The sequence below is a fragment of the Microcaecilia unicolor genome, chromosome 6 (genome assembly GCF_901765095.1).
Source record: "Microcaecilia unicolor chromosome 6, aMicUni1.1, whole genome shotgun sequence".
Taxonomy (NCBI): Eukaryota; Metazoa; Chordata; class Amphibia; order Gymnophiona; family Siphonopidae; genus Microcaecilia; species Microcaecilia unicolor.
Window position 1 is genome coordinate 264,290,174 of NC_044036.1, and position 27,963 is coordinate 264,318,136.

Here is a 27,963-nt window from a genome sequence, read left to right on the forward strand (position 1 = left end):
ACCATTGGTTTGACCCAGTATGGGTATTCTTACGTTCTTATACTGGTATTTTGCTAACATAAGTATCATATCTGTGTTACCTGAATGTTTCTCCATGCTGCCTATTATGATGTGTCTTTTGTACCCTACAGACAGATCTGGGAAACTGCAGACTGTAAGCCTGACAGTGCTAGGCAAAACTATTATAAAGTACAAAATAATTGAACATATAGATAAATATGATTTCATGGGACAGAGTCAACATGGATTCAGCCAGGGATAGTCTTTCCTCACCAGTTTGCTGCTTTTTTTTTTTTTTTTTTTGAAGATGTAAATAAACATGTGGATAAAGTGAGCCAGTTGATGTAGTGTATCTAGATTTTCAGAAAGCTTTTGACAAAGTCTCTCATGAGATGCTCCTCAGAAAATTAAAAAGCCATGGGATAGGAGGCAATGTTCTGTTGTGGATTGGGAACTGGTTAATAGATAGAAAACAGAGGGTAGGGTTAAATGTGCCAGCTTTCTAAATGGAGGAAAGTGAGTAGTTTGAGTAAAGGGTCATGGATTTGATACACCGCCATTCTGTGGTCCAACCAAAGCAGTTACATATTTGTGTTATGATCCTACTGAGCTAGGCATTGTAACAACAGGGTCTCAGTCCTGATTGGCTATGTCAGGGATTGGACTGACATCTGAGGCAGATGATGTCAGATGCCAGACCCTATTTAAAACTACCTCTGCTTGTATAGGATGCTCTAGTGTTAATTCCCTCAGCTGTGAGCTTCCTTCTGATCCTCTTTGTCTGTGCTTGAGGCACAGTGTGAGTTCTCTCTCTCTGTGGTTAGCCTTTAACCCTTTACTTTATTTGCTGTTTGTCTGTGAGAACTTGCTACTCTATAGCTGTACTTGTTAGCTCAGCTGTGAGCTGTTCCTCTGTGTGGTTAGCTTTTAACCCTTTACTTTCTCTATTTGCTGTTTGAGTCTGTGAGAACTTGCTCCTCCGTTTAGCTACTCCTCTGTGTGGTTAGTCTATAGTTTTTGAATCTGTTTCGGCTGCTCTTCCATATAGCTGTGGGTTCTAGCACAGCCCTGAGCTGCCTCTCTGTGTGGTTTCCCTTTAATCCTTTACTTGCTGAATCTGTTGTTTGAATCTGTTTGGGCTGCTCTTCCATATAGCTGTGGTTTCTAACACAGCCCTGAGCTGCCTTTCTGTGTGGGTTCCCTTTAACCCTTTGCGTTTTGAATCTGAATCTGTTTGGGCTGCTCTTCCGTATAGATGTGGTTGCCAGCACAGCCCTGAGTTGCCTCTCATTGTGGTTTCCCTTTAACCCTTTACTTGCTGTTTCTACTATTTGAGCTTGTATGAGTTTTGGCTGGCTGTGCCTTAGGCATAGTGTGAGCTATCTCTTTGTGTGGGGTTGCCTTTAACCCTTTTTGTTATTGTTTATGCCTTTGTGCATGGTCTTTTGACCTTTCGTTTGTTGTATTTTGTACAGCGTATGCTGCCTAGTTAGTAATTTGTTAGGGGATTTATTCTGTTTCTTTCCCCTTCCTTTCTATGTGTTTGGGTTCCAGTTCTGCCTTGTGGCCCGTTCATTTCGACTCTGTTACGTGTGGGTTCCAGTTCTGCCTTACGGCCCATATGAGTGTTCTGTCTTTCTTCCCTGGTTGTGCTCTCTGGTTTCCCTGAACGTGCTGGGCTTTGTAGCCTTTTAGTTTCTGTGCTAGTGTGGGTTCAGTTTGCCCTAGGCCTTGGCCTAGGTCCAAGGGCTCATGACCAAACACAACAATATACAGGTAGTTTCTCTGTCCCTGGTGGGCTCACAATCAAAGTTTTGTATCTGAGGCAGTGGAGGGTTAGGTGACTTGCCTAGAGCAGTGGAGTTCCACAAGGATCTATAGTGGGACCAGAGCTTTGATCTAGAAATAGGAACGATGAGTGTGGGGATTACATTTGCAGATAACATAAAACCATTCAAAGTTGTTAAATCACATGCGAACTGTGAGAAATTGCAAGAGGACCTTGGGAGACTGGAAGACTGGGCATCCAAATGGCAGATGAAATCTAATGTGGATAAGTGCAAAGTAAGGCACATTGGGAAGAATAATCCAAATTATAGCTAAGTAATGCTGGGTTCCACATTAGGAGTCACCATCAAGGAAAAGGATTTAGAGATCATGGACAATATATTGAAATCTTCTGCTCAGTGTGCAGTGTGGCCAAAAAGCAAACATAATATTAGGAATTATTAGGAAAGGAATAGAGAATAAAACAAAGAATATCATAATGCCCCTGTATTGCTCTTTGGTGAGACTGCACCTCGAGTACTGTATGCTGTTTTGGTCTCTGCATCTTAAAAAAGATATAGCGGAACTTTAAAAGGCACATAGAAGGGCGACTAAAACAGTTAAGGGGATTGACTGAGAGGAAATATGATAGAGGTCTATAAAATCCTGAATGGAGTGGAACAGGTAAACTCGAATCAATTGTTTACTCTTTCTGTACTCCATGAAGTTACACAGTAGTACATTTAAAACAAATACAAGAAAAATAAATTTTCACTCAGTGTATAGGAACTCATTGCCAAAGCAAATGGTAAAAGCAGTTAATGCAGTTGGCTTTAAAAAAAAAAGGGACAAATTCCTGCAGGAAAGGTCCATAAATCAATATTAAGATAGACCTGGAGAAAGCTATTACTTATCCCTGGGTTTAAGTAGCATGGAATCTTTCTACTTTTTGGGACTGTACCAAGTACTCGTGATCTTGATTGGCCAATGTTGGAAACAGGATACCGGGCTAGATGAACCATTGGTCTGACCCAGTAGGGCAAGTCTTACGTACTTATGACATCTATCATATTTCTATTATATGATTGTTCTGTGCAGTTTTAATGTGCATATTTCTTACACTGTAATGTTATTCTCACTATTAATATTCAATTTACCTGTTCTTAAGATTACTCATTGATTATATTTATGCTTATATTTGGCACTTTACTATTGTTATGCTGTTAGCAAAATTGTAAGTTTTATGTTCAGCCATACCTGCTGTACACCATCTGGACTGAATCCATTCACAAAGGCAGTTAATACCAACAAATAAAAAAACAGTACTGCAAGGCTACTAATAGTAGGGGATATCTGTGCCATTTTGAAGCCTGAAGCCAGACAGGATCAGAGCGGAGATAGGCTGCTTCTGTCCCATTCCACTAGACTAACAGAGAACATGGGTGAGCCCCGGGGTTGGGTGTAGGGAGGTTCTGGCCTTGCTTGGGGATGAGAGGTCTGATGTTAGGCAGGGGTTGTTGTAGGTGCCAGATGGAGAGGGGAGACATCAGATGAAGGGTGGTGGTTGATGTGTCAGAGATGGTGGGGATCAGAAGGGGGGAAATCACTGTTTTTGTAGATTCATCTTTTTTTTAATTATCTTTATTAGAACCACACAATGGTAACATCAATAATATCCGTATAAAGAGATATAACAATACAGCATGGTAATTTTTCAAGTTTCATTCCCCACCATCCTCTTCCCACCTCCCATACAGAACCTTAGCATTCTCCTCCCTTCCCCAAAGTCAATATTTCAAGTTATAGATTTAACAGATAGCTACGAGCATGGTGTGGCAAATGACCCCACACCGGAGACCAAATTTGTTAAAAAGACTTCCTGGCTCTAGGAGACCGCCAACTAGCATCCAGTCTGTCCATCTTCATTAAACTGAAAAGTTCATTCCTCCAAGCAGTAACCGATGGGGTTACAGCCTGTCTCCAACACATCAAGATAGTCTTTCTGGCTGAGAAAAAATGCCTTATGCAGCAGAAGATTAGGCCCCAATCTCAGACCCAAGGAAACAAAGTTTGAGAACAATTGAATATCCGCCCGGAGAGGCAGGCATCTACCCAATATTGCTGAAAGGGGGTCTGCACCCACATCCAGAAAGGACTTATTAAGGGGCAGGTCCAGAATATATGCACTTATGTAACTGGCTGAGCTCTACAATGTGGGCAGTCTGCCGTTGCCACAGTTCGAGCCAAAAAGGCCCAATGAGGGGAAATGTACAAATGGAGCAAAAACTTATATTGTTCTTGAAAAGCTAATGAACGTGTAAGACACTTTAAGTGTTTCATGAGCAACCGCAGCTGATCACTTGTAACTCCTTCTTCAATAAAGTCCTGTTCCAAACATCGGCCAAAGCATCATAATCAAAGGCAGGAGCCAGACTGCGTAAGCTGATCTGATAAAGGGATAAGCTTGCTTTAGAAGTTTGGGATAAGAACAAAGTTTCAGAAAGTAAATCTACATCATCTTCATTGAAGGTAGAAGCATCCAGGGCACATACATAATGGTGCACCTGATTGTATGCAAGCCAGTCACCAGATTGCAGAACCCCCTCCTCCTGAAGCTGTTCAAAGCATTTCATAGATCCTGCATCCGTCAGGTCGTGAACATAAGTTAAACCATGACATGACCAATGTTTTAAATATAACGATCCAAGTCTTTATTACCCTAGAGAGGGAGCAACACTGTGGAGGAAGTGTCAGCTGCTTACAAATCCATTTCCAACCTTGGCGCATAGTTTTAGAATAGGGTGTGCTGCAGTAGTAGTCAGTCGCATAGGGTGTGCAGTATGAAGATAGCACATGCAACTGTTGTTCCAGTTCAGTAGGTATAAAGTGAGCTGTTCCTTTTATCCAGTACACTAGATGTCTCACGATGCAAGCCACATTATAACGTCTCAAATCAGGCAGTTTTAAGCCCCCCTTCTCAAAAGGGAGATAGAGTTGAGATAAAGAGACTCTATGCCTTTTATTATGCCAGAGAAATTTAAGATTCTTCTGAAAGAGATCCACATCCTGGTTAGTAAGATACATGGGAAAAGCCTGTAAGACATAGAGCCATTGCAGAAATAACACCATTTTATATAAGACTATTCAGCCCGTTGAGGGACAGTGGCAATAGTGCCCATAGAGCAAAAACATCCAAAGTCTTTTTAAGCAATACAGTGTAGTTTTCCCGATAGGCCTCTGTCACCTTACTGGTCAAACTGCCAAATATTTCATTTTATGCTGCACCTTCTTCAATGGAAATTGGTCACCCCAATCAGCATATTGATACCCTCCCAGGGCCATGTCCTCAGATTTACTGAGAGGCAATCCAGACACCATACCATGAGAGTGTACCAGGTGCAAAAGCCTCCTCAGTGATTGGGCTGGATGTGTAAGAACACATAGCTTGTCATCTTCAAATGCCATACACTTTACAACTTCCCTCCCAATTGTGGGTCTGCCTGCAGTGCAGTCAGCAGGGGCTCCAAAGCTAACTCAAAGAGCAAAGGCGACAGAGGGTATTGCCGACAGAGGATTAGTATACAAAAGTTTTATCATGTCCAAAAGAGGATCCCCAAATCCATATTTATCCAATAAAAGAAAATAGTCCCAATTTACACAGTCAAATGCCTTTGGGGCGTCTAGGCTGATTAAGAGAACAGGAACATTTTCAGTAGCGCAATGTCCCATAGCCGACATAACCGCTTGTCGGGATTGTACAAAGCCCACCTGATCCTGATGGATAAGGTCTGGCAGCAGGCCCGACACCCAAGTCACTAAGATCTTAGCCATCAGCTTCACCTCAAAATTGAGCAACCTTGTCCAAGATATGCCTCCAGTGGTAACAAAACATAATCCTGGAGAAATTTATAAAATTCGGCACTTAGTCCATCAGGACCTGGAGTCTTCACCAGTGGAGCCTGTTTTATAGCCTGAAGGATCTCCAAAGCAGAAACCGGCTCATGCAAACGCCCTGTGGGTCAATCCAAGGCAAAGCCAGGGTAGAGACATATGACTGAACCGTTTCAGGTGGGACAGAGGATTGCTGATAGAAGCGAGCAAATTATTGGGAAAACACTTGTATCAGCTGGTCCTTATTAGACTCTAATTTACCCTAATGACGTATATCTTTACAAAACCAGGGACCCTCCCAGGGATGGACTAGGCGAGCTAGTAACCTCCCAGCCCAATTCCCATGTTGATATAAGTTGTACTTTTAATACACAAGGGACTTAACGGTCTGGTCGTGAACTAGAGAATTAAGGGCCACCCTAGCTACTTGTAAATTGTCTTTGGCCGTCGTAGAAGAACATATAATCCACTCCCTCTTACATCGGTCAACCTGATGTTCCAAATATAACAGTTCTTTGGCCTGTTTACATCTTCTAGCAGCCACATAGGCAATGGTTTCCCCTCTCAAAACAGCCTTTGCTGTTTCCCAAAATAATATGGGGTCCGAAGCATGGTGCTCATTATCCACCAAATAATGCTGCCACTTCTATACAAGATAAGATCTAAAGGAAAAATCCCGGTATATGCCAAAGCCTGGGACCCCGCTTATCCAATACTTCCTGCAGATGAACTCAGATATGATCTGAGAGCATAGTGAGATCTATATTTGCCTCTGTAACCCTGTGGAAATGGGTAGATGTCACAAATATATAATCAATGCGAGACATGACCGAATGTGCCCAAGCAATATGAGTAAAATCTTTGTCTAAAGGATGAAAATCCACCAAATCTACTGGGTCTAAGGTCAACATGGCCCCTTCCATCCTTCTTGTCTACAGAAGAATCCATTGCAAAATTAAAATCCCCCAGAACTAGAAGAGGCAAATGTAGATATGGCGCCACAACTTTAATCAGTGTCTGAAAGAAGGAAAGCAGGACTGGTGGAACACGATAAGCAGGGTATTCATGGCAGGAGGCATTCGGGGGTGCCAGACTACCATGTTTACCTTTTTCCCACCACCATAGCAATGCTGCAATCCTCCTCCCGCGTACTACTACCTTGCCGCCTGCCCTGGTGGTGTAGTGGTCGCTGCGGGGGCAGGAAAGAATCCCGCTCTTTCCTGCATGCTGCCGCTACTCTGTCTCTGGCGCTCTCCACGTTTCTGTGCTGCGGACGGCCCCGTCGTATTTTAAAAATGGCTGCCGATGCTTCTGGCGGAAGTCTCAGCAGCCATTTTTGGAAAACACGGTGGCAGTACCCAGCTATGCCCTCACCCAGCTATGCTTCAGTATTTGATGTTCCTTATCGTTTAGGTGGATTTCCTGCAGACAGGCAATATGAACATGCTTTTTGTTTAGCTCCTGTAAGATCTTTGTCCTCTTAATGGGTGAATTAATACCTACCATATTCCAAGAACAAACCATCAGGGAGGTTCCCACTGCACAATAGTAATACTCATCCAGAACAAAAAGAACAGATTTCCTGGGGTCTCTCAGTGCCCAGCCTCCACCAGGTTCCCTCCATCATACCATAAACCATTAACAAGACACACCATACTCACAGCCATCCACACAAGCAAACCTGAAGTACAACTTCCATACTCAAAATGTTCCCACCCAATTGCCCCCCCCCCCCCCCACAAAGTCCCCAACTTCATTTCACACATACCCAGAGAAAGACTCCCCTGTGAACCAACCCTCCCTCCAGTCAAAGCTCATACACACAATCATCCCCCAATATGCCATCCCCAAACCAAGCTCCTCATTATACAAATCAGCAATCAAGCCAAAATCAAAACTGTAAATTTACCACTAGCCAGGTCACAAAACAGGTCCCAAGCCAACAAAATTAGTCCTTCAGTAAGTTCCTTGGATAGTGTCCATATTCTGTTTAAGGAGACGCTGAAATAGCCAGACCATATGCTACAGGCCTCTGATAGAGGCTAGAGAGAAAGTTAATCCAAGCTATAAAGTCAGGCTCCAGATTCCGATGTGGATGGAAACAGTGGGCTGCTTTCCACAGAGAGCAAATCCAAAATGTCCTGAGTCCTCCACAGGAGTGTCATAGAAGACAGTATGGCCCTTATGGTTCACCGAAAGGCGGACTGGATAAAAAAAATGCAGATCTGGCACTTATATAATGCTGTGCAGATTACACTGAATTCACGACGGTTAGTTGCAACTGCAACTGAATAGTCTTGAAAGCACAGAATCTTATGATTGACCACTTGCAAAGTTTTAGTAGCCCATAGCACCCGCAATATTTCTGCCTTGTGGGCACCCTTAAGATCACCACATGTGGCCTGGAATCTTCGCACCCATGATCCCCCAGACGGTGAGCTCATGCAGTCCAGTGTGGTTCGTGGTGTGCACCTCGTGATAACCAAGTCTCCAAATAGTTCAACAAATCTCCCTCTTGGACACTCTGAAATGCCTACCAGGTTCATGCTATTATGTCTATCCTGGTTTTCCAGATCTTCGATTTTGTCCACCAGGGCCTTAAACTGTTTATCCATAGTGTCTTGCCTAGTCTCCACCCAATTCAGAGAGTCCTCCACCACGCCAGTTCGCTGCTGCGCCTCGTCAAGTTCCAGGCCCAAACTATCCGAGCGCTCATGTGCATTTTCAATTTTATCGGAGAACTATTGTAATTTTTTGTCAATAGCAGCCTCTATAGCTGTTTTCACTTCAGATATTATTTCCGCAGTCCATTCCAAGCTGACTGAGGGGCTTGGCAGGGGTGCTTGCAGCGCCATCTTGTTTACACAATTTGGCTCCTGTCTTGTCCCTTGAGCAAGCCTTTCGCAGCCATAAGAGCCGGAAAAATTCCCTAGGAGCACAAACACATGAGGTAAGAGCTTCAAGAGATAGCCAGCCACATGGGATGGGTATTCAATAGAAGAATTCAGATAATTTGCAGATTTTTAAGGAGGGAAGTGGGGAATAGCACTGTTCAGCATCTGCTGTGCCTCATGGCTCCTCCAGGACTGGCTTCATCTTTTTTTAACAGGATGAGCAATCATGTTATATGCACCTGCCAGTAGCATGAGCGTACTTGAGTAATCTACAGGTGCATGGAACCTGGTGCTTGTTTGGTAAGTGTTAAATGTCTGCCCTGAATGCTGGGCACATGCTGGGCAACCACCCTGCATTTACTGCACGAGCTTTGCACTTACTACATCTTAATTTTTGCAGTTAAGGTATAGTAAGTAAAAAAAAAAAAAAAAAACTTACTGTAGTTTAGTAAAAGAACTCCCATTTGTTCATAATATGGGTTTGTAGTTTTTGGTGCCTTTTGTAAAATCTAAACCAGAGAAAAAGGCATCATTCATTACCAATACGTGCATGGTTTCTTTAAAGAAACCTTTTCATTACAAGATCAGCTAATCTGGGCAAAATAATTTTCTTAGGGGATGGATCAGTTAATTAAAGCAAAAGGCATTTTTTTGGATAGCTAATTCTTCTGGACATGTTTTTGTGTCTACTTAGGAGTCACCTCAAGATAGTGCAATCACCCGGGATATCAATCGAACGTTCCCAGCTCATGATTACTTTAAGGATACTGGAGGAGATGGCCAGGATTCCCTCTACAAAATATGCAAGGTATTTTATCAATTTGAGTGAATGCTTTTTCAAAATGCATACATTTTAGATCTGTCTCAAACTTTGTTTTACATGCAGTACTGCACGTATACAAAACATATAATTCATAATTGCTTGATAAAAGATATAGCCTATGAGGAACTTACTGTGCTTACTGCACAGTATTTTTGTTCAAAGTGCATTATAGTTTGCAAGTACAATTGGCACTTCTGTTTGCCTTAGGAGGATGAGTGACACTATTTTAGCTTATAGAAATATTATAGACAGATTTCTTAGATAGATGAACCTTCATCTTTCCTGCTATGTAATGTCTTCCTTAATCTAAACTGAGGACCCTTAAAACAATACAAAATATTGTTTACTTAATGCAGCTTATATGTAGTACAGAACTGTCTTACAGAAATTTTGATTTTTCAAATGTAACATACAGGCAGGAGTAAGGGTATCTGATACCCTAGGCAGAAGACCTTCAGCTCCACCCCCTTCCCCCCCCCCCCTCCACCCGTGGCCACCTCTACTTCCCCTCCCCCCATGTGACCAGCATCCAGCTTCCTCCCCTCTTTCCTTCCTCCTGCCAGACCTGGGCAGCTGCTGCTTCTGCCTGCCTCTTTCTGGGCTGAAGAAACAAGCAGATTCAGGCCTATGCTTGAGCACTGCTGTGTTCTGCTCCCCTTTCAACACAGAAAGCAAGAGGGCAGTCAGTGGTGGTGGTGGCAGTAGGAGGAAGGGAAAAGGACGGAGACGAAATGTTACACTTCTGCTGCTCTACCACTGCCCTCTCTCCCACTCCCCAATTATTTGTACCAGAGGCAGATGTCTAGTCTGTCTTGTGGCTGGGCCAGCCCAGGTAACACTGCACAATCTCTCACACACACAAAAAATACATATTCATTTGTTTTTCTTCACTGTAAAGTAAATTACTCAGCTTTTTAAAATCTTCCAAACAAAACTTCCATATGGTACATTGTGATTTGTAGCAGCATATCGTTCACTTATGCCCTGCCTGGGCTTTCTCTAGAGGGTCATGACAGAACTATGCCTGTGTCGACAACCCAATTGAGATCAACATCTATAGAAGAGACTGCAGAGCTGCAACTTAGATTGCCATCCATACATTCACATCCCACATCTGAGGCCCTTCTTTTTTAGTTCTAGGTTGCCTTCAAAAAAAGAAAGAGAAAAGAATAAATACAACCTATTGCCACTAAAAAATATGGCATTAACATTTATGTGCCAATTACATGTGTAAATGATTACACATATAACTGATGGACCTTTTGGTCTGTCCCAGTATGGCTATACTTACGTACTTAACTACATTCTTCTGTAAATATATGCTTATGTTACGTAGCATTTGTTTTACAAGAAGGAAAACACATAGGTAAAATCTGACTGTGACTCACATTTACATGCATAACTTAAAGAATACTATAAGTTATGTGTGCATCTCTGACATTTAGGCACAAGCACTTAACATCAACACTGTGACTGGTCTTAAGTGCTCGCAGGCATTTTACCTGTTAAAGGGGAAATGGGTGCCTAATTTCCTTTATAAAATAGGCTCCCCCCCCCCCCCCTCCCATGTGCCTAAAGGTGCACTGTGTTTATATTACCACGTTTACTTCATTGGTAGTATTTATGCTTATGTTTGGTCATTTTACTTTTTTTTACGTTGTTAACAAAATTGTGAGTTTTATGTTAAACTGTGTATGCTGTTCACCACCTGAGGTGAATCTCTTCATAAAAGCAATTAATAAATCTCAATAAGTACTACCCTCAAAGTGCTTTTCACCAGTCTCTCTGCTACTTGAAGATACCTCATCACAATAAGGGATAGGCTGCAGCACAGGCATACATTTTAAAATTACTTTCTATGCTATGCAAAGCTAAGCCCGAACACCTAGTACTGAACATATATGTAGAGCTGCAAGGTGTACATAATGCTGAACAAACAGGAAAAAATACAGTCCCTTCTCTGTGGAGCTTACAATATATCTAAAACACCCATCAATAAGCAAATAGGAGCCTTTCATTAAAACGAGTCCATAACTGAGAAGACTTCTAGTAGGTGGTATGAAATGCTGTTTATTAAGATGTGTATTGTGTTAGCATTGTAAGTAGCATACTATGTGATAATATGTATTGCTGTTTGAATCTGTTTACCAATAAACTAATTGCCAGTTGCTTGGGTTTAGTTTATTCTTGCTGTACGCTGCCTTGTGTGAATTTCTTCAAAAAGGCGGTAAATAAATCTTAATAAATATGAAATATAATGTGGAGAGGTACAATAAATATTTAGCGGAGAATGCTGGTTAATTAGCTTTCTCTTATGTGGTGTAAATAGCCATGATAGGCAAGAAGTAAGCCAAGTGGGTTATATGTAGGTAGGTTCAGTGTTGATTAGCATTTGAACCTGGTAACATTTAAAGCATTCTGAAAATATGAGTTGATAGGTCAATTATCCAGTTGGTTACTGGATAAAACCCACCCCAGGGTTTTCCAGGCATAAATAGACAAGCCAAAACTCATTAACTTTACTCCTCAGTTACACACAAGCAATCTTGCAGACTGTTAACCCCATCATAGTACACCTTTTCATGCCCATTTCAACCAGTCAGGATGACTTTTATTCTCTGTAATAATTGTGGTGTTTTAATTTCAAGGCCAATCATCTAGAGACTTAAGGCTTGTCCTAACTGTCTTCAGCTCGCTAGTTTAAAACAGGAGCTCAGTAAAGTAAAGCAGGAATTGGATGCACTTAATACAGCTTCTAGGACTGCACAAAATCATACTGCACAGAATCATACCAAATTCTCACCAGTGCCTCAAAGGGTAAAACCACCTAAGAATACATGGTTCACAGGAGGCTCAGGCAGACTTCGTTATGTGACACAGAAGCATCTGCCCTCACAAGTGTTTCCCCTTCAGAATTCTTTTGCTCCATTACAGCAGGCGGAAGAAAATCAATGAAGGTGGAACAAAAAGATATGAAGGTACAAAAAGAGAAAAGACACCCCCAAATCACTAATGTTGAAACACATACCAGGAAATGTAAATGGAAAGCGATGACTACAAATGCTCGCAGTCTAAGCAATAAAGTTCATGATCTTCGAGCCCTGATGTTGGAGACGGACGTTGTTGCAATCACGGAGACGTGGCTCAATGGTTCCCATGAATGGGATGCAAACATACCAGGTTATAATCTATTTAGGAAGGATAGAGATGGTCGTAAAGGTGGAGGAGTAGCTCTGTATTTGAGAAATGATATCGCAGCGACTGAAATGACAGGGGCCTGGGGAAAGGAAGAAGCGATATGGATCACCTTAAAAAGAGATGATAGAACCTCTGTCCACGTGACGTGGGTATTGTCTACAGACCTCCGACACAATTGGAGGAATTAGATAAAGGTCTGATCGCAGATATTCAAAAGTTGGGAAAGAAGAGAGAGGTGCTGTTGCTGGGAGATTTCAATCTGCCGGATGTAGATTGGAAGGTTCCATCTGCGGAATCGGAAAGAAGTAGAGAGATTGTAGATGCTTTCCAAAGTTCTTTGCTCAGACAAATGGTGGCGGAACCCACAAGGGAGGGAGTGACGCTGGATCTGGTGCTCACAAATGGGGATAGTGTGTCAAACGTCCGAGTGGGTGCCCACCTGGGCAGCAGTGACCATCAAACAGTTTGGTTTGATATGACAGCTGAAGTGGAGGGCGGTCACTCAAAACTCAAAGTCCTGGATTTCAAGCATGCTGACTTTAGTAAAATGGGGGAATACCTGAGGAAGGAGCTAATGGGCTGGGAGGACGTATGAGAAGTGGAAGGGCAGTGGTCCAGGCTGAAAGAAACTATAAATAGGGCCACAAACCTTTATGTAAGGAGAGTAAATAAAAGCAAGAGAAAAAGAAAACCGATATGGTTCTCCAAGCAAATGGCTGAGAAAATAAAGGCTAAAGAGTTGGCGTTCCAGAAATACAGAAAAACTCAAGAAGAGGAACACGGAAAGGAATACCGGATGAAACTGAAAGAAGCCAAGAGAGAGATACATCTGGCGAAAGTGCAAGCAGAAGAACAAATGGCTAGAAAGGTATGGAGGGGTGACAAAAATTCCTTAAGGTATATTAGTGAAAGGAAAATGACTAAAAAGGGAATTGTGAGACTGAAAGATGCTGCGAACCGCTATGTAGATAATGATGACGAAAAAGCAAAATTGCTAAATAGATACTTTTGTTCTGTTTTCACTGAAGAAAATCATGGAGAAGGACCGCGATTGACTGGCAAAAGTACATATGAGAATGGAGTGGATAAAGCACTGTTCACGGAAGAGAGTGTGTGTGAACAACTAGGAAACCTAAAGGTGGACAAAACCAAGGGACCGGACGGGATCCACCCCAGGATATTGAGGGAGCTCAGAGAGGTTCTGGCGGGTCCTCTTAAAGATTTGTTTAATAAATCCTTGGAGACGGGAGAGGTTCCATGGGCTTTGAGAACGGAGGATGTGGTCCCTCTTCACAAAAGTGGTGATAGGGAAGAAGCTGGAAACTACAAGCTGGTAAGCCTCACTTCGGTTATTGGAAAAGTAATGGAAACGATGCTGAAGCAAAGGATAGTGAATTTCCTGGAAGCCAATAAGTTGCAAGATCCGAGACAACATGGTTTTACCAAAGGGAAATTGTGCCAAACGAATCTCATTGAATTCTTTGACTGGGTGACCGGAGAATTGCATCAAGGACGTGCTATAGACTTAATCTACTTAGATTAAGGCAAAGCTTTTGACACGGTTCCCCACAGGAAGCTCTTAAATAAACTGGACAGGCTGAAGATAGGACCTGACGTGGTGAACTGGATTAGGAACTGGTTCACGGATGGACTCCAGAGGGTGGTGGTTAATGGAATTTGCTCGGATGAGGGAAAGGTGAGTAGTGGAGTACCTCAGGGATCTGTGCTGGGGCCGATTCTGTTCAATATATTTGTGAGTGACATTGCCAAAGGGTTAGAAGGTAAAGTTTGCCTTTTTGCGGACGATACTAAGATTTGTAACAGAGCGGACACCATGAAAAAGGATCTGCGGAAGCTAGAAGAATGGTCTAATGTTTGGCAATTAAAATTCAGTGCGAAGAAATGCAAAGTGATGCACTTAGGGAGTAGAAATCCACGGGAGACGTATGTGTTAGGCAGTGAGAGTCTGATATGTACGGACGGGGAGAGGGATCTTGGGGTGATAGTATCTGAGGATCTGAAGGCGACGAAACAATGCAACAAGGCGGTGGCCGTAGCTAGAAGGTTGCTAGGCTGTATAGAGAGAGGTGTGACCAGCAGAAGAAAGGGGGTGTTGATGCCCCTGTATAAGTCGCTGGTGAGGCCCCACCTAGAGTATTGTGTTCAGTTTTGGAGGCCGTATCTTGCTAAGGATGTAAAAAGAATTGAAACGGTGCAAAGAAAAGCTACGAGAATGGTATGGGATTTGCGTTACAAGATGTATGAGGAGAGACTTGCTGACCTGAACATGTATACCCTGGAGGAAAGGAGAAACAGGGTGATATGATACAGACATTCAAATATTTGAAAGGTATTAATCCGCAAACGAACCTTTTCCAGAGATGGGAAGGCAGTAGAGCTAAAGGACATGAAATGAGATTGAAGGGGGGCAGACTCAAGAAAAATGTCAGGAAGTACTTTTTCATGAAGAGAGTGGTGGATGCTTGGAATGCCCTCCCACGGGAGGTGGTGAAGATGAAAACGGTAACAAAATTAAAAAATGTGTGGGATAAACATAAAGGAATCCTGTTGAGAAGGAAGGGATCCTCAGAAGTTTAGCGGAGATTGGGTGGCAGAGCCAAGGGGGGGGGGGGGGGGGGTTGCTGGTTGGGAGGTGGGGCTAGTGCTGTGAGGATGGCAGATACTAATCAAGGTCAGGTATACACAAAAGGTAGCACATATATCTTGTTGAGCAGACTGGATGGACCGTGCAGGTCTTTCTCTGCCGTCATCTACTATGTTACTATGGTTAGGGAGACAAGAATCCGCCGTTCTAAATAAGAAAAGCCTGATACAAGGTGAATGGGTGAAGGATGGGGTGGGTGGTGCCAAGCAGGCACAGTACTTTGTCTCCGCTCCTAGCCAGCATAGAGCCAAAAGAGTTTGTGTGTACAGGAAGTCAAATAATGAAGAGCTGTGCTGGGTCAAATCAGTGCTATTTCTTAAGGAAAAACGATACATGAAGTCAAACAAACCATTGAGTCCTGCGGCCTGTCTACAATAGCGATCACTCTAGTGCATATAGAAGTAACTGTCAGATTCTGATGGGGAGCTCCTCCCCTCCCTGCTGTCCACTCTCAGAAACATTCCCCAACTCAGTTGCTCGTATTTTATCTTTCAGAAACTATCCCAGGCTTTATTTATTGTCATTGATTTGGATTTGAGATTACCTTTACAAATCTGAGCTGGAGATGATTTACTGTTAGGGACATTGAGTGGGCTTTTATCAATATTTAAAAATGAGAACTATTTAGAAAAATAAGCTATTTACCTCTTAATGCAAATGAAAATAACACTGTTCTTTTGTGTAGTAAATTAAAGAAAAAATAACCTTGCCAAACTGAAAATTTTATCATATGCATATTTTATGATGCTCTCTTTATTTCCAGTTAAGCACGCAGAGATCCATTTTTAGCCTAGCTCTTAATCGTTAATTTTGGAACAATTACAAAGTATGTATATGGACCTTTGGTCACAGTATACTTTGTTCAGCTGTTTCACATTGCAATTATACAGACTTACCTAGAAATAATCTGGCTTTTTTTGTTTTTCAGGCGTATTCTGTATACGATGAAGAGATTGGTTATTGCCAAGGTCAGTCATTCCTTGCTGCTGTGCTTCTTTTACATGTAAGTTTCTTTTACTTTTTGTTTTAAAACTTGGTCATACTCATTAAGAATAACTAATCTCAAATTCATTTAATCTAGTAAAACAAGGTTGGTTTAATGAGGTTTGAGAATGGTATTACTTTGAGGTAGCACTGCAACAGTGAGTTGAACGTCTGACTACGTTGGAATGTTGGCCATGGATAGTTAAAAAAAAATTACCCTGTCCTGCCTTAGGCTAGAAAGAGGTCAGGTGAAGGGTCCTGTAATATTAGAGTAGGGTACAAGGTCAGTATTGTAGTTAAACTTTGTAAAGAATGTAATGTTATTTTTAGCAAGCTTTATTGCTAATAAATTTCTCTTTGTTAGGTCTTTTTTTAGCTTTCATTGTCTGGAGAAATGTGACTTCGACGATAGTGTCAAATAAATATCCTGCGTTCCTGTTTCCTTTTGAGCAATTGCACTTAATATATGAAACTAATATAAAGATTTTTATAGTCATACAAAAGCCAGACTTCCTGCTAGTGTCACAAGCAAATATTTTATCTGTAAATTGAGGAAGTATTGCAAATTCACTAGTACATAGCTACTCATAGCTTTCTTGGTGACCCCACAGCCAGTTGGGTTTTCAGGATATCCATAATAAATATAAATGAGAGAAATTTACATAACACTAAAAATTCAATATACACACATTTTATCTTTTCATGGTGGATATCCGGAAAACCCGACTGGCTAAGTGGTCAGTAGGACAAGTTTGGGAAGCCCTGCGGTAGTATTTTCACTTGTATATCAAAATTGTAGTAGTTTAACTATTATATTTTTTGAAAGAATAGTTTGAAGTTTAAGTCATAGCAATGAAACATTTCAGCAAAACAATTAACCAGTAATAAATTCAATTTTATCTGTTTTTGTTGCAACTTTCACAGAATACAGTTACAAAGCAGAATAGGTCTTTCAGAGTGAAAACGTTTTATTTGTGAAAATAATATTATTACTAATCATACAGACCTACATAAAAGAACTATATGATATTGGTATAATTACAACTGATACAAGACCATCAGAAAATCACCAAACATTTTTCTAGATTAATCCCCCCCCCCCCCCCCCCCCCCCCATTGTCAGTGACAATTGTTAGAGAGCCAGCAACCAAATGGTTCAATAAAACCATCAATAGAGCTCAATGTTATAAAAATAGGTATCAGAGAGGACTTTGACTTTTATATTCCTTCCCAACACAAAGGAAAAGGCAAATCATAGCTCAACAAATTTTCCTAACACCACTCATTACGCCCTCCAATGCCCCCCTCCCAGCCATTATCCCACCCATACCCCTTCCTTATAACATCCTAGAATCTCCTCCCAAGGAGTAATACTAAGCTTTGAACATTAAGAGATGACCCCCCCCCCCCCCCAAAAAAAAAAAAAAAAGTGCATGAACATTTTCTGTCACATATGAGACCTTTGGCTCCCTGAAGTTCCATCAATACCAAATTATGTAACTGATTCCTCCTCTCTCAGAAGGAGGGTGGAGTTGATTGCACGGTTACAGCATGGAGACTTTATTAACATCATTGATAGAATAAGATCTTTTTTTGTATAAAAATCATAAAGTACTTTTACTGCAGTTTGATTTGTCATCAGCTTTTGATCTTGTGGATCATGATTTATTGATTGCAGAACTTAGTAAGATTGGAATCTTTGGCAGTGTTTTGTCATGGTTCAGAGGATTTTTGGAGACAAGATCTTGTAGAGTACAACAGGGTGGAGAATTTTCAAATAGATGTAGTAATCCTTACGGAGTCCGCAGGGTTCTCCATTATCTCTAGTTCTATTTAATTTCTATCTTCGTAGTTTGGGTACTGCCCTTACTGAGGTTGTTTTTCTAAATTTATAGCTATTCATACAACATATGCAATTTCTACTTTAACACAAGAATTGTCTAAGGTGCAGTACTGTCTAGATTTAATTAGTCGCTGGATGAGTAGATTCAAACTCAACACCGATAAAACTAAATTTATATTATTTAAAAATAGTCCTGTTCCTGATGTAGATCATATTCTTATCAAACCAAATACTGTTTTTGGTCTATGATCAAAATTCTGGGAGTCTATTTGGATCAGACACTTTCATTAGATTATCAGGTTAACTCGTGAATCAAAATTTATTTTTTGTGGATGAGGAGTTTAAGGAGGATCAGGAATTTTTTTTTAAGTGAATCAGCTCAGATGGTTAGTACAGGCTTTGTTACTCTCTAAATTAGATTATTGTAACCTGATCTATTTGGGAGCCCTAGGATTTGGAAACTGGTATCCCCCTATTTCACTCAACTTTCTATTTGCTGTTTAGAAAACATATAAAAACTTTATTGTTTAAGAGGTTTGTTGATTTATTTTAATGCACATTTGACTTTTAAATATAATGTGTGAAGGTAGTTCTTTAGAGGGGATTGTAGAAATGCTTATGTAATTGAATGTCGTATAGATTCCCAAGAGCTTGACCGTGGTTTTTATTATTGTGAACCGCTCAGAACCATTGGGTATAGAGCGGTATATAAATGTTGCTGTAATGTAATTGGGTCCATAGCCTAAGAATACATTTTAATGCCACCACTCTGGCCTTCTGGATAAATAACCTTGCTCCTTTACCTACTACCCCCAGACTTTATTGCTTCCCAGCACCAAACCCCAAGGTTGATATATAAGTTGCTGCCTAATAACTCCACTCAAATAGTCAACAGTAGCCCCCCCGAAAACTTACGTATTTCATGGCAGCACCAGAACATATGCCCTAAATCTCCCCTAACTAAGATACACTTAAGGCAAATTGGGAACAGCACACAACCTGCCTGGTATGCTCTGACCGAGGAGAAATAAGCTCTAAGTAGAACTCTATATTCCCTATACTCAGCACTATAAGCAGTTTATGGGATTTGCCTTGTGATATCAAATTCAAAAGTTCCTACTGGAACCCCCAAATCCCACTCCCATTTCTGCCTAAGTTCAGAATAGGTTCTTGGTGCTATCAATATAGATAAAGCTCTGTGGAATGAGGACACTGAGAGCAGCTAATAAGTATTGTCAAAGCCCAAAAAATCTTTGAGCTGGCATACAAAATCAATTGCTAACGTATTAAGATCCGACGAATTTGCATAATGTTTTAATTGTAAATAGGCTAAAAAGTCTCCAGGGTATTCTACTAGGGATAATAGCTTATAATTGTGCTGTACATAGTGTTTCAACAAGATTGCTCCCCCTATCCCCCTGTTTAGCAAATACCACGTTTGAGTCCTGGACGAAAATCTGCATTTCCAAGCAACAGAAGAAACAATGAGCTATGGAGGTTTCTCTTTCAAAGGAAAGCCATAGTCCTCCACACCTCCCGGAGAGGCTTCAAAAGTATACTTTATCTGAGTTCCAATGGCAAATAGAGAGTTGCACGGGGACAGAAATCTAATCCATCCCCTCCTCAAGTAACCTCCTCCATCCCAGCCCTTATCCCGCCCTGCCCTTGTCGTGCCACAGTCACCTTGACCCCCTCCCCTGTAAAGATCCCTCAGGATTTGTTAAAGGTACCAAAAGATCATCTGCGAAAGCCACTGTCTTAAAGTTGTGCAGGCCTATTGATACTCCTACAAAGTCTGGATTATTCTGAATCTCCCTGATTAAGAGATTCAGTGTAAGAATAAACAAAAGAGGGGAAAGAGGACATCTCTGCCATGGTAGATATTAAACAGATTGTAGTATACCCCATTAACCAACACCATCATAGCTTGAGGAGCATGAGCTAGAGCCTGCCATATTTCCATAGAACCGCAAACAGAAATATTTATGTATTTATTTATTTGTGACATTTATATCCCACATTATCCCAAACAAGTTTGAGTTAAATGTGGCTTATAATAAACAACCCCAAGATACCCTAGCAAAGGCTTTTTCTGCACCGAAGCTAATCAATATGGATGGTACCTGAGTACGCTGCACTATTTCCAGGGAGGTCAAAATCTTTCAGACATTTTAAACTATTTGCTGTTCACAAACAAATCTTACCCGTGGTTCCAATACTAGAAAAGGGAGGACTTGAGCAGGTGGTTTGCCAAGATCTTTGCCAGTAAATTTGTTTTGAAGTTCAATAATGATATAGGATGATATGATTTGGGTAAAGAATCTTTCCTGGCTTAGGAAGAACTATAGTTTGCGCCAAAAAATCTAGCAAAGACCACTCTGTCACTATGTTCATAAACATCCCCTTAGAGGAGCAGTAATATAGTCTTGCAGAATTTTATGCAGTTCAGCATCCAGACCTAGTGGTTTGTTTAGGAGACTCTGGCAGATCACTCATTTAATTTCTTCACCTGAAATGGGTCTCTTTCAAGATTCCCAGAGACTCCTCATCAACAACTGGAAGATTCAAACTAGACAAATATATATCCCCCTGTAAATCCTCCTACGGTGCTTGGTAGAAAGAGGCATAGAACTCTTTAAAAATAATACTTCCCTTTATCTTCCCTCAGAACCTCCCCTGTTTCCCTTTTCAAATAGTGAGTGGAGGAGTGGCCTAGTGGTTAGAGTGGTGGACTTTGGTACTGAGGAACTGGGTTCGATTCCCGGCACAGGCAGCGCCTTGTGACTCTGGGCAAGTCACTTAACCCTCCATTGCCTGCCGCATTGAGCCTGCCATGAGTGGGAAAGCGCGGGGTACAAATGTAACAAAAAAAAAAACCCCAACAATTCCCATCCCACTGTTTCACCAGGCTAGGTAAAAGAGATCCGTCTTTATTCCCATGAGAGTATGACTTATGTTTATAGAAAAAATAACATTTTGCTGATCTCTGATGGATAAAGATGTTGACGTTAGCCTGAGCAGCCAGCAGTTCCTGTATGTTGAATTGTGAGGGGACTGCTCCATAATTATTTCGCTGTTGCCTCACTTGGTGCTCCAACCAAAACATTTCCCTATCTCTAGTCATTCTCTTTTGAGAAACATAGGCAATGATATCTCCTCTCAGCACTGCCTTTTCATTTTTCCAAAAGAGGGAAGGGTTCCCTCGATAGCATAATCTTCCCACTTCCCAATAAGATAATCCTGGAATTTCACATCTTGAAACAACTCAGAAGGGAACCTCCAAGAGAAAAGAGCCCTTTCTGAGACTGGTAGCAAAGTTAAATGCAAACCATACATTGTCTGAAATTTCATATGGACCTATTTCAGCTGCAGAATAGATCTTTTTAATATATTCTCCTGAGACACTCTCCGTTCCCTTCGTCAGGCATTAGGCTGTCTTCGGACCGGGACAGGGCTCTCTGACTCTGTACAGACCCTTGAATTTTAAGTCCTTGCTCCTTTCTCATTGATGCCTGAACCAGAACACTGGATAGGCAACTCTTTCATTTTGCCTATCTTCGTCCCCACATGGTATTTCGTGATTGGCACCTGAGATACTCTTCTTACTGCTCCTATGAAGTTCTTGGTTTACTTCTAGAACTAAGGTCCCTTTTTTGCTATGATAGAGCCATAGTGCAAGGTTTACTTCCTCAAAATTGCTGTATCTTTAGAATCATCTACTGAGTGGAGGAGTAGCCTAGTGGTTAGAGGAGTAGCCTGACAACCAGTGAAACCAGTATTCAAATCCTGCTTGTAGCTCCTTGTGATTTTGGGAGTCAGTTTAACCTCCATTGCTTCAGGGTACAGACCCTTGAATTTTAAGTCCTTGCTCCTTTCTCATTGATGCCTGAACCAGAACACTGGATAGGCAACTCTTTCATTTTGCCTATCTTCGTCCCCACATGGTATTTCGTGATTGGCACCTGAGATACTCTTCTTACTGCTCCTATGAAGTTCTTGGTTTACTTCTAGAACTAAGGTCCCTTTTTTGCTATGATAGAGCCATAGTGCAAGGTTTACTTCCTCAAAATTGCTGTATCTTTAGAATCATCTACTGAGTGGAGGAGTAGCCTAGTGGTTAGAGGAGTAGCCTGACAACCAGTGAAACCAGTATTCAAATCCTGCTTGTAGCTCCTTGTGATTTTGGGAGTCAGTTTAACCTCCATTGCTTCAGGTACAGACCTAGATTGTAAGCTCTCTGGGGACAGGGGAATATGCAGGGCCGGTCTTAGGGCGAGGCGACCGCATAGGGCCCCGCGCTGTGTGCCTGAACTCCGCCCAAACTGCCCGAGTTCCAGTCCCCCTTCCTCTGAATTTTAGAAGTCATCTAAGTTACCTCGTCGGGGTTACGGCGGCAGGCGGCAGCAGTGAAAAGCGTGCGAGCTGCTCGGCGCTTCAGGAGCCTTCCCTTCCCTCTCTCAGCTGTAGTCCCGCCCTTGCGGAAACAGGAAATGAGGGCTGGAGTCGGGACCAGAGCTGAGAGAGAGAAAGGAAGGCTCTTGAAGTGCCGAGCTAGCACACTTTTCACTGCTGCTGCCTGCTGTTATAACCCGACGAGGTAAGATGGTTTTTAAAATTCGGAGGGAGGGCGGGAGACCCCTGGAACTCGGAGTGAGGCCTCGGAGGGAGGGACAGAGGCGGCCTTGGAGCTGGGAGGGAGGGAGGCAGGCCTTGGGTCTGGGAGGGAGGGGGCCCTTGGAGCTCAGAGGGAGGGAGGGGGGAGGCCTTGGAGCTCAGAGGGAGGGGGGATGGTCCTGGAGCTCGGAGGGAGCTCAGAGGGAGGGGGGAGGGAGCTCAGACGGAGGGGTGGCGGCCCTGGAGATCAGAGGGGAGGGGTGGCCAGCCCTGGAGCTCAGAGGGAGGGGGCCCTGGAGCTCAGAGGGGTGGGGCTAGGGTGGGGCGGGGCTAGGATGGGGCCCCATCAAATTGGTCTGCACAGGGCCCCGCACTTGCTAAGAATGGCCATGGGAATATGTCCTTAATGTATATTGCTTTGAGCTCTGCTGAAAAGACATGGGCTAAATCATAAATAAATATAGTGAAGTGCCAGAAACATCACCACAGGAACTGTATTTTGAGACCTCCTGCATCCACTCCAGGAACTGTGACAGAGTGCATGTTTTCTCCCTTCCCAGTTTCATTCTCAGGAGATTAAGGGGGAAAGTCATGAACATGGGCTATGGTTAAGATGGGTTGTTTTACCACTAATTCATGCTGTTTCAGCAAAGGCCTCATTTTATGCAACAAGACCTAGTTACTTATAACAGTAAAATAACCTGTTGATAACTTCCCCCCAAAACATCTTCCTTCAACTCAACAGTAAACCCTCTGACCAGAATATTATTGGACTTCTGTGCCCCAAACCTTGTATTATCCCATTGTGAGCACGCCTAGAGAAGAGTGCCATAGTAAATGGTTCAGTTCTATATCTTCTTTGACAGCCAGCAGGGGGAAGGTCTGTTTGCCTGCAGCAAGTAATACTCATCAGTTATGCACATACAATCCATTTAAAAATTGCTCCACCAAAACTAGTCCAGAGTTTACATGTTTTATTTCAAGCCATTGCCTTGCATAAATCTTTCTTTTATGTGCATAATTGTCTTTAAAATTAGGTGTTTTGACTGGATGAAGCCAAGACCATGGGGGAGGGAAAAAAAAAAAGACCTTGGACCCTTTTACATTAGTATGAGCAATGCCACTACTTCCAGTAGGTTTTTTTTTAACTCTCAAAATCTAATGGAAAATCTGGGCACACTGTTCCTGATGATAGAAACACCACACAATCCAGCAATCAAAACATAGGAAATGAGAAACAGACACTCCAATGTTATCGTTGAAATGTTGGTGGGATGGAATTTTTCACTTTAATGGTATTGGTCTGCTGTTTCTCTACCCCACCTTTTTCTCATTTATTTTTCTTGGAGCCACCTCATCTATAACGTGTAAAGTAGCTATAAAGTGGGATCTCGCATCAGTGCTCTGGAATGAAATTAATTTGCAGAGAAACATTCCTATTAATTGTCAGTATATGGTAGAAAGCAGTTCTATACTTGTTTTCATAGGAGGCTGTAGTCTTGATCTGAGGTCAGACTGTACTCTTATTTAGGAACTGTTATGACACTGGTTAATCCTTCTTGGAATATGGGAATAGACTGAGTGGAAGTCATCAAAAAGGGTGTTAAATCGAATGGGACAAGATACAGGAAGGGAACTGGAGAAGAGTATAAACAAGAAAATTATACAAGTTGTATTTTATTTTTTGATAGATGCCTGAAGAACAGGCTTTCAGTGTTCTGGTCAAAATCATGTTTGATTATGGACTCAGGGAACTTTTCAAACAAAACTTTGAAGATTTGCACTGCAAGTTTTATCAGCTGGAGCGCCTGATGCAGGTAAGAATTGGTAACACTAGCAATAGGCTGGATCTTAAAAGCAACAAATGTTCAGGTTTCAGTATTTTAGTTGTGTCATGACCCAGTCAGATATCAGGCTACATTAGTGATTTGAGACATCTACAAGCACAGGTGCTTCTAGCAGGATACACTTTTAATTGAATTCTTTGTTTAATAATCATCTTCATTCCCAGATCAGCTTTAATATGCTGCATTTAAATTAAGAACTTTTGTCTTGAGTACAGAACAGCGTTAACAGGCCATAAGCAGACTGGGCAATTTTCAGACAATTTTGTTTTGAGCAAGGTCTGTGGGCAGTGTTGGCATAGAAACTACCTGTTTTCTTTCACTTTGAACTTTGCTGTAGGTAGAAAGTACCTGTGGACGTTTTACATTTGCTTATTATACGGGTACTTTTTGCCTTGGTTGAAAATACAGTCTACACTGTTTTCCTTTTAAATATCCTACATGTCTGTCCCTCCCCCAGGCCCGCCTCTAAAAACATGCACATACTTTTAGCCATACTGAGGAAGAACAGTTGTTAGACAGTTACTCATATAAATTGCTATTTATCCACATAAATAACTGAAAATTAGCCTCTGTATTTTTATAAAATAATAGTTATTACAATCTTTAGAATATGATTCTGCTTTTGCTCTAAACATTACAATATTTGAAAAGTTCACATGACCTCATTAAAATAACTTTCCTGACCTAGGAAGTCTGAAGTGGCTTCTACTAATCATTTTTATATCTTAGATAAACTTAATATTTAATATCTATGCTATAATTTCCTTAGGAGTTAGTCTGTTCTCAGATGTCACAAGTGTCATCGCTCATTGGTATCTGTTCAGTATAATGCTGGTCTGCTGCCAGTAATGGTTCAAATTACATTATTCAGACCCTATGTCTGAGATGCAATCATTTTTCAAGGGTCTAACCAAATTAAACATTCTGGGAAATCATGGAGTCCCTGTATTGAAGGTAGGATACTTTATTACGCATAGGGTCCCTTACTGCAGTTCTGTGTGTATGTGTATATATATATATTTATATTTTTATACAATATCTTGTTACAGAATGGGCTTCAAATTTTATCAAATAGGTCAAGCCTATACCATCATGCAATACACACAGCATATATAAATATAATCACTATTCAAATATGCTAGTAGTACGTTTAAAACATCACTAAATAATGAGACCTTATATCTCTTAAGGTAGAAAAACACTATCGCTGGTCTTCAGACTTTCAGGCAGACAGTTTCACTTAACAAGACCTGTACATAAAAGCATGATCCTGGGTCTCAAGTCAGCTTGATTCCAGACAGAACCTGTAGCAAGTTCCTCTGAGGGGAATGAAGATAAAGATGTGGTACATATTGCTGAACACATGCCAATATGCATTGTTTATTGCTTTTTCATACTGACTACAGATATTGTTTCAAGTAGATGATTCAGTACAATCCAAGAGCTTTTACTCAGAGTTTAGAAGTTCTTGTGAGCTTGTGACTGCTTTTGCATGCAGTTTGCTTTGTTCTTTGTAATTTAAATGTTGCTCTAAATTACCACTCACCCACCCATCCTCTACTGAATCAGTGATATGCCAGTGAATCTCTTCAGTAGAATGATGACATTCATGCCAGTGTTGTACCAATGGCACTTCCTCCCTACTATGAAGGATTTTTGATTTATGTTCATTCAGCCAAATTTTTACTGGTCTGCTGCTACGACCTACATACACTTTACCACAAGAACGCTGAATGATATAAACTGTATTCCATGAAGCACATGTGGAGGGGCATAATCAAACCCAAGTTTTCCTGAGGGCGTCCTCGCAGGACGTCCTCGCGAAGTGGCAGGGAAACCTGTATTATCGAAACAAGATGGGCGGCCTTCTTTCATTTCGATAATACGGTCAGGGACGCCCAAATCTCAACATTTAGGTTGACCTTACAGATAGTCGTCCCCGGTTTTCAGCAATAATGGAAACCGAGGACGCCCATCTCAGAAACGACCAAATCCAAGCCATTTGGTCGTGGGTGGAGCCAGCATTCATAGTGTACTGGTGCCCCCTGAAATGCCAGGACAGCAATCGGGCACCCTAGGGGGCACTGCAGAGGACTTCAGAAATTGCTCCCAGGTGCATAGCTCCCTTACCCTAGGTGCTGAGCCCCCCAAAACCCACTCCCCACAACTGTACAACACTACCATAGCCCTAAGGGGTGAAGAGGGGCACCTACATGTGGGTACAGTAGGTTTGTGGTAGGTTTTGAAGGGCTCACATTTACCACCACAAGTGTAACAGGTGGGGGGGGGGGGGGATGGGCCTGGGTCCGCCTGCCTGAAGTGCACTGCACCCACTAAAACTGCTCCATGGACCTGCATACTGATGTCGGGGAGCTGGGTATGACATTTAAGGCTGGCATAGAGGTTGGCAAAAAATATTTTTAAAGTTTTTTTTTTTTTTTTTTTAGGGTGGGAGGGGGTTAGTGACCACTGGGGGAGTAAGGGGAGGTCATCCCCGATTCCCTCCGGTGGTCATCTAGTCAGTTCAGGCAGCTTTTTGAGGCTTGGTCACAAGAAAAAATGGACCAAGTAAAGTCGGCCAAGTGCTCGTCAGGGACGCCCTTCTTTTTTCCATTATCAGCCGAGGATGCCCATGTGTTAAGCACGCCCCAGTCCCTCCTTCGCTATGCTTCGACACGCCCCCGTGAACTTTGGTCGTCCCTGCGATGGAAAGCAGTTGAGGATGCCCAAAATCGGCTTTCGATTATACTGATTTGGGCTACCCTGTGAGAAGGACACCCATCTTGTGATTTGTGTCGAAAGATGGGCGCCCTTCTCTTTCGAAAATAAGCCTGATAGTGTTAATTCTTGTTGTTATGTTTCTCTTTGTTTGAGGGTCAATCCAAACAGAACCTTCTAAGGTATTGGCACACCACTGACACGATTGACAAGCAGTGTGCAGAGCCAGTTGTACCACTGAGGTGCAATATCTAGTATATTTAATCCGCTCTCCTATGGTATACCCTCATTGTAATGCTATTTTGAAATGTTCTTCATACCCAGACTGCAATTGTAATACATGCCAGTGATTTTGAATGGACTTAGTAATCAATCCAGATATTTGAGAATGTGGTAATACACAGGTTAATCTGTCCTCTGACTGCATCTGTTGATATTGTAAGAACAGAGATCTTTGTGCATATATGGCTCGCAAATAAGCCTTTTTAACTAATTTCTTTGGATAACCACGCTGAATAAATCTCTCTATCTCTCAAGATATCCGCTTGCAATGTAAACTCCTCATCAGTGGAACAAATGCAACGTATCTGTAAAAATTGTCTAACTCAGTGGTTCCCAAACGTTTTTGGTTCACGGCACATTTAGTGTCCAAGCAATTTTTCTCAGCAGCCCCCCCCCCCCCCCCCCCCGGCTCCATAGGTCTCCACACCCCCAGCCTC

At 41.9% G+C, this 27,963-nt stretch overlaps 1 protein-coding gene across 3 annotated transcripts in view; it reads left to right on the forward strand.

The window, feature by feature from the left end:
- Nucleotides 1–27,963, forward strand: part of RABGAP1 (RAB GTPase activating protein 1) — a 495,691-nt gene that overhangs the window by 422,508 nt on the left and 45,220 nt on the right. For all 3 annotated transcript variants that reach the window (XM_030207329.1, XM_030207330.1, XM_030207332.1), the window contains 3 exons: nt 9,247–9,360; nt 16,167–16,241; nt 24,371–24,496. In XM_030207329.1, coding sequence (XP_030063189.1) covers nt 9,247–9,360; nt 16,167–16,241; nt 24,371–24,496 — 315 coding nt within the window. The remainder of the gene's footprint in view (nt 1–9,246; nt 9,361–16,166; nt 16,242–24,370; nt 24,497–27,963) is intronic.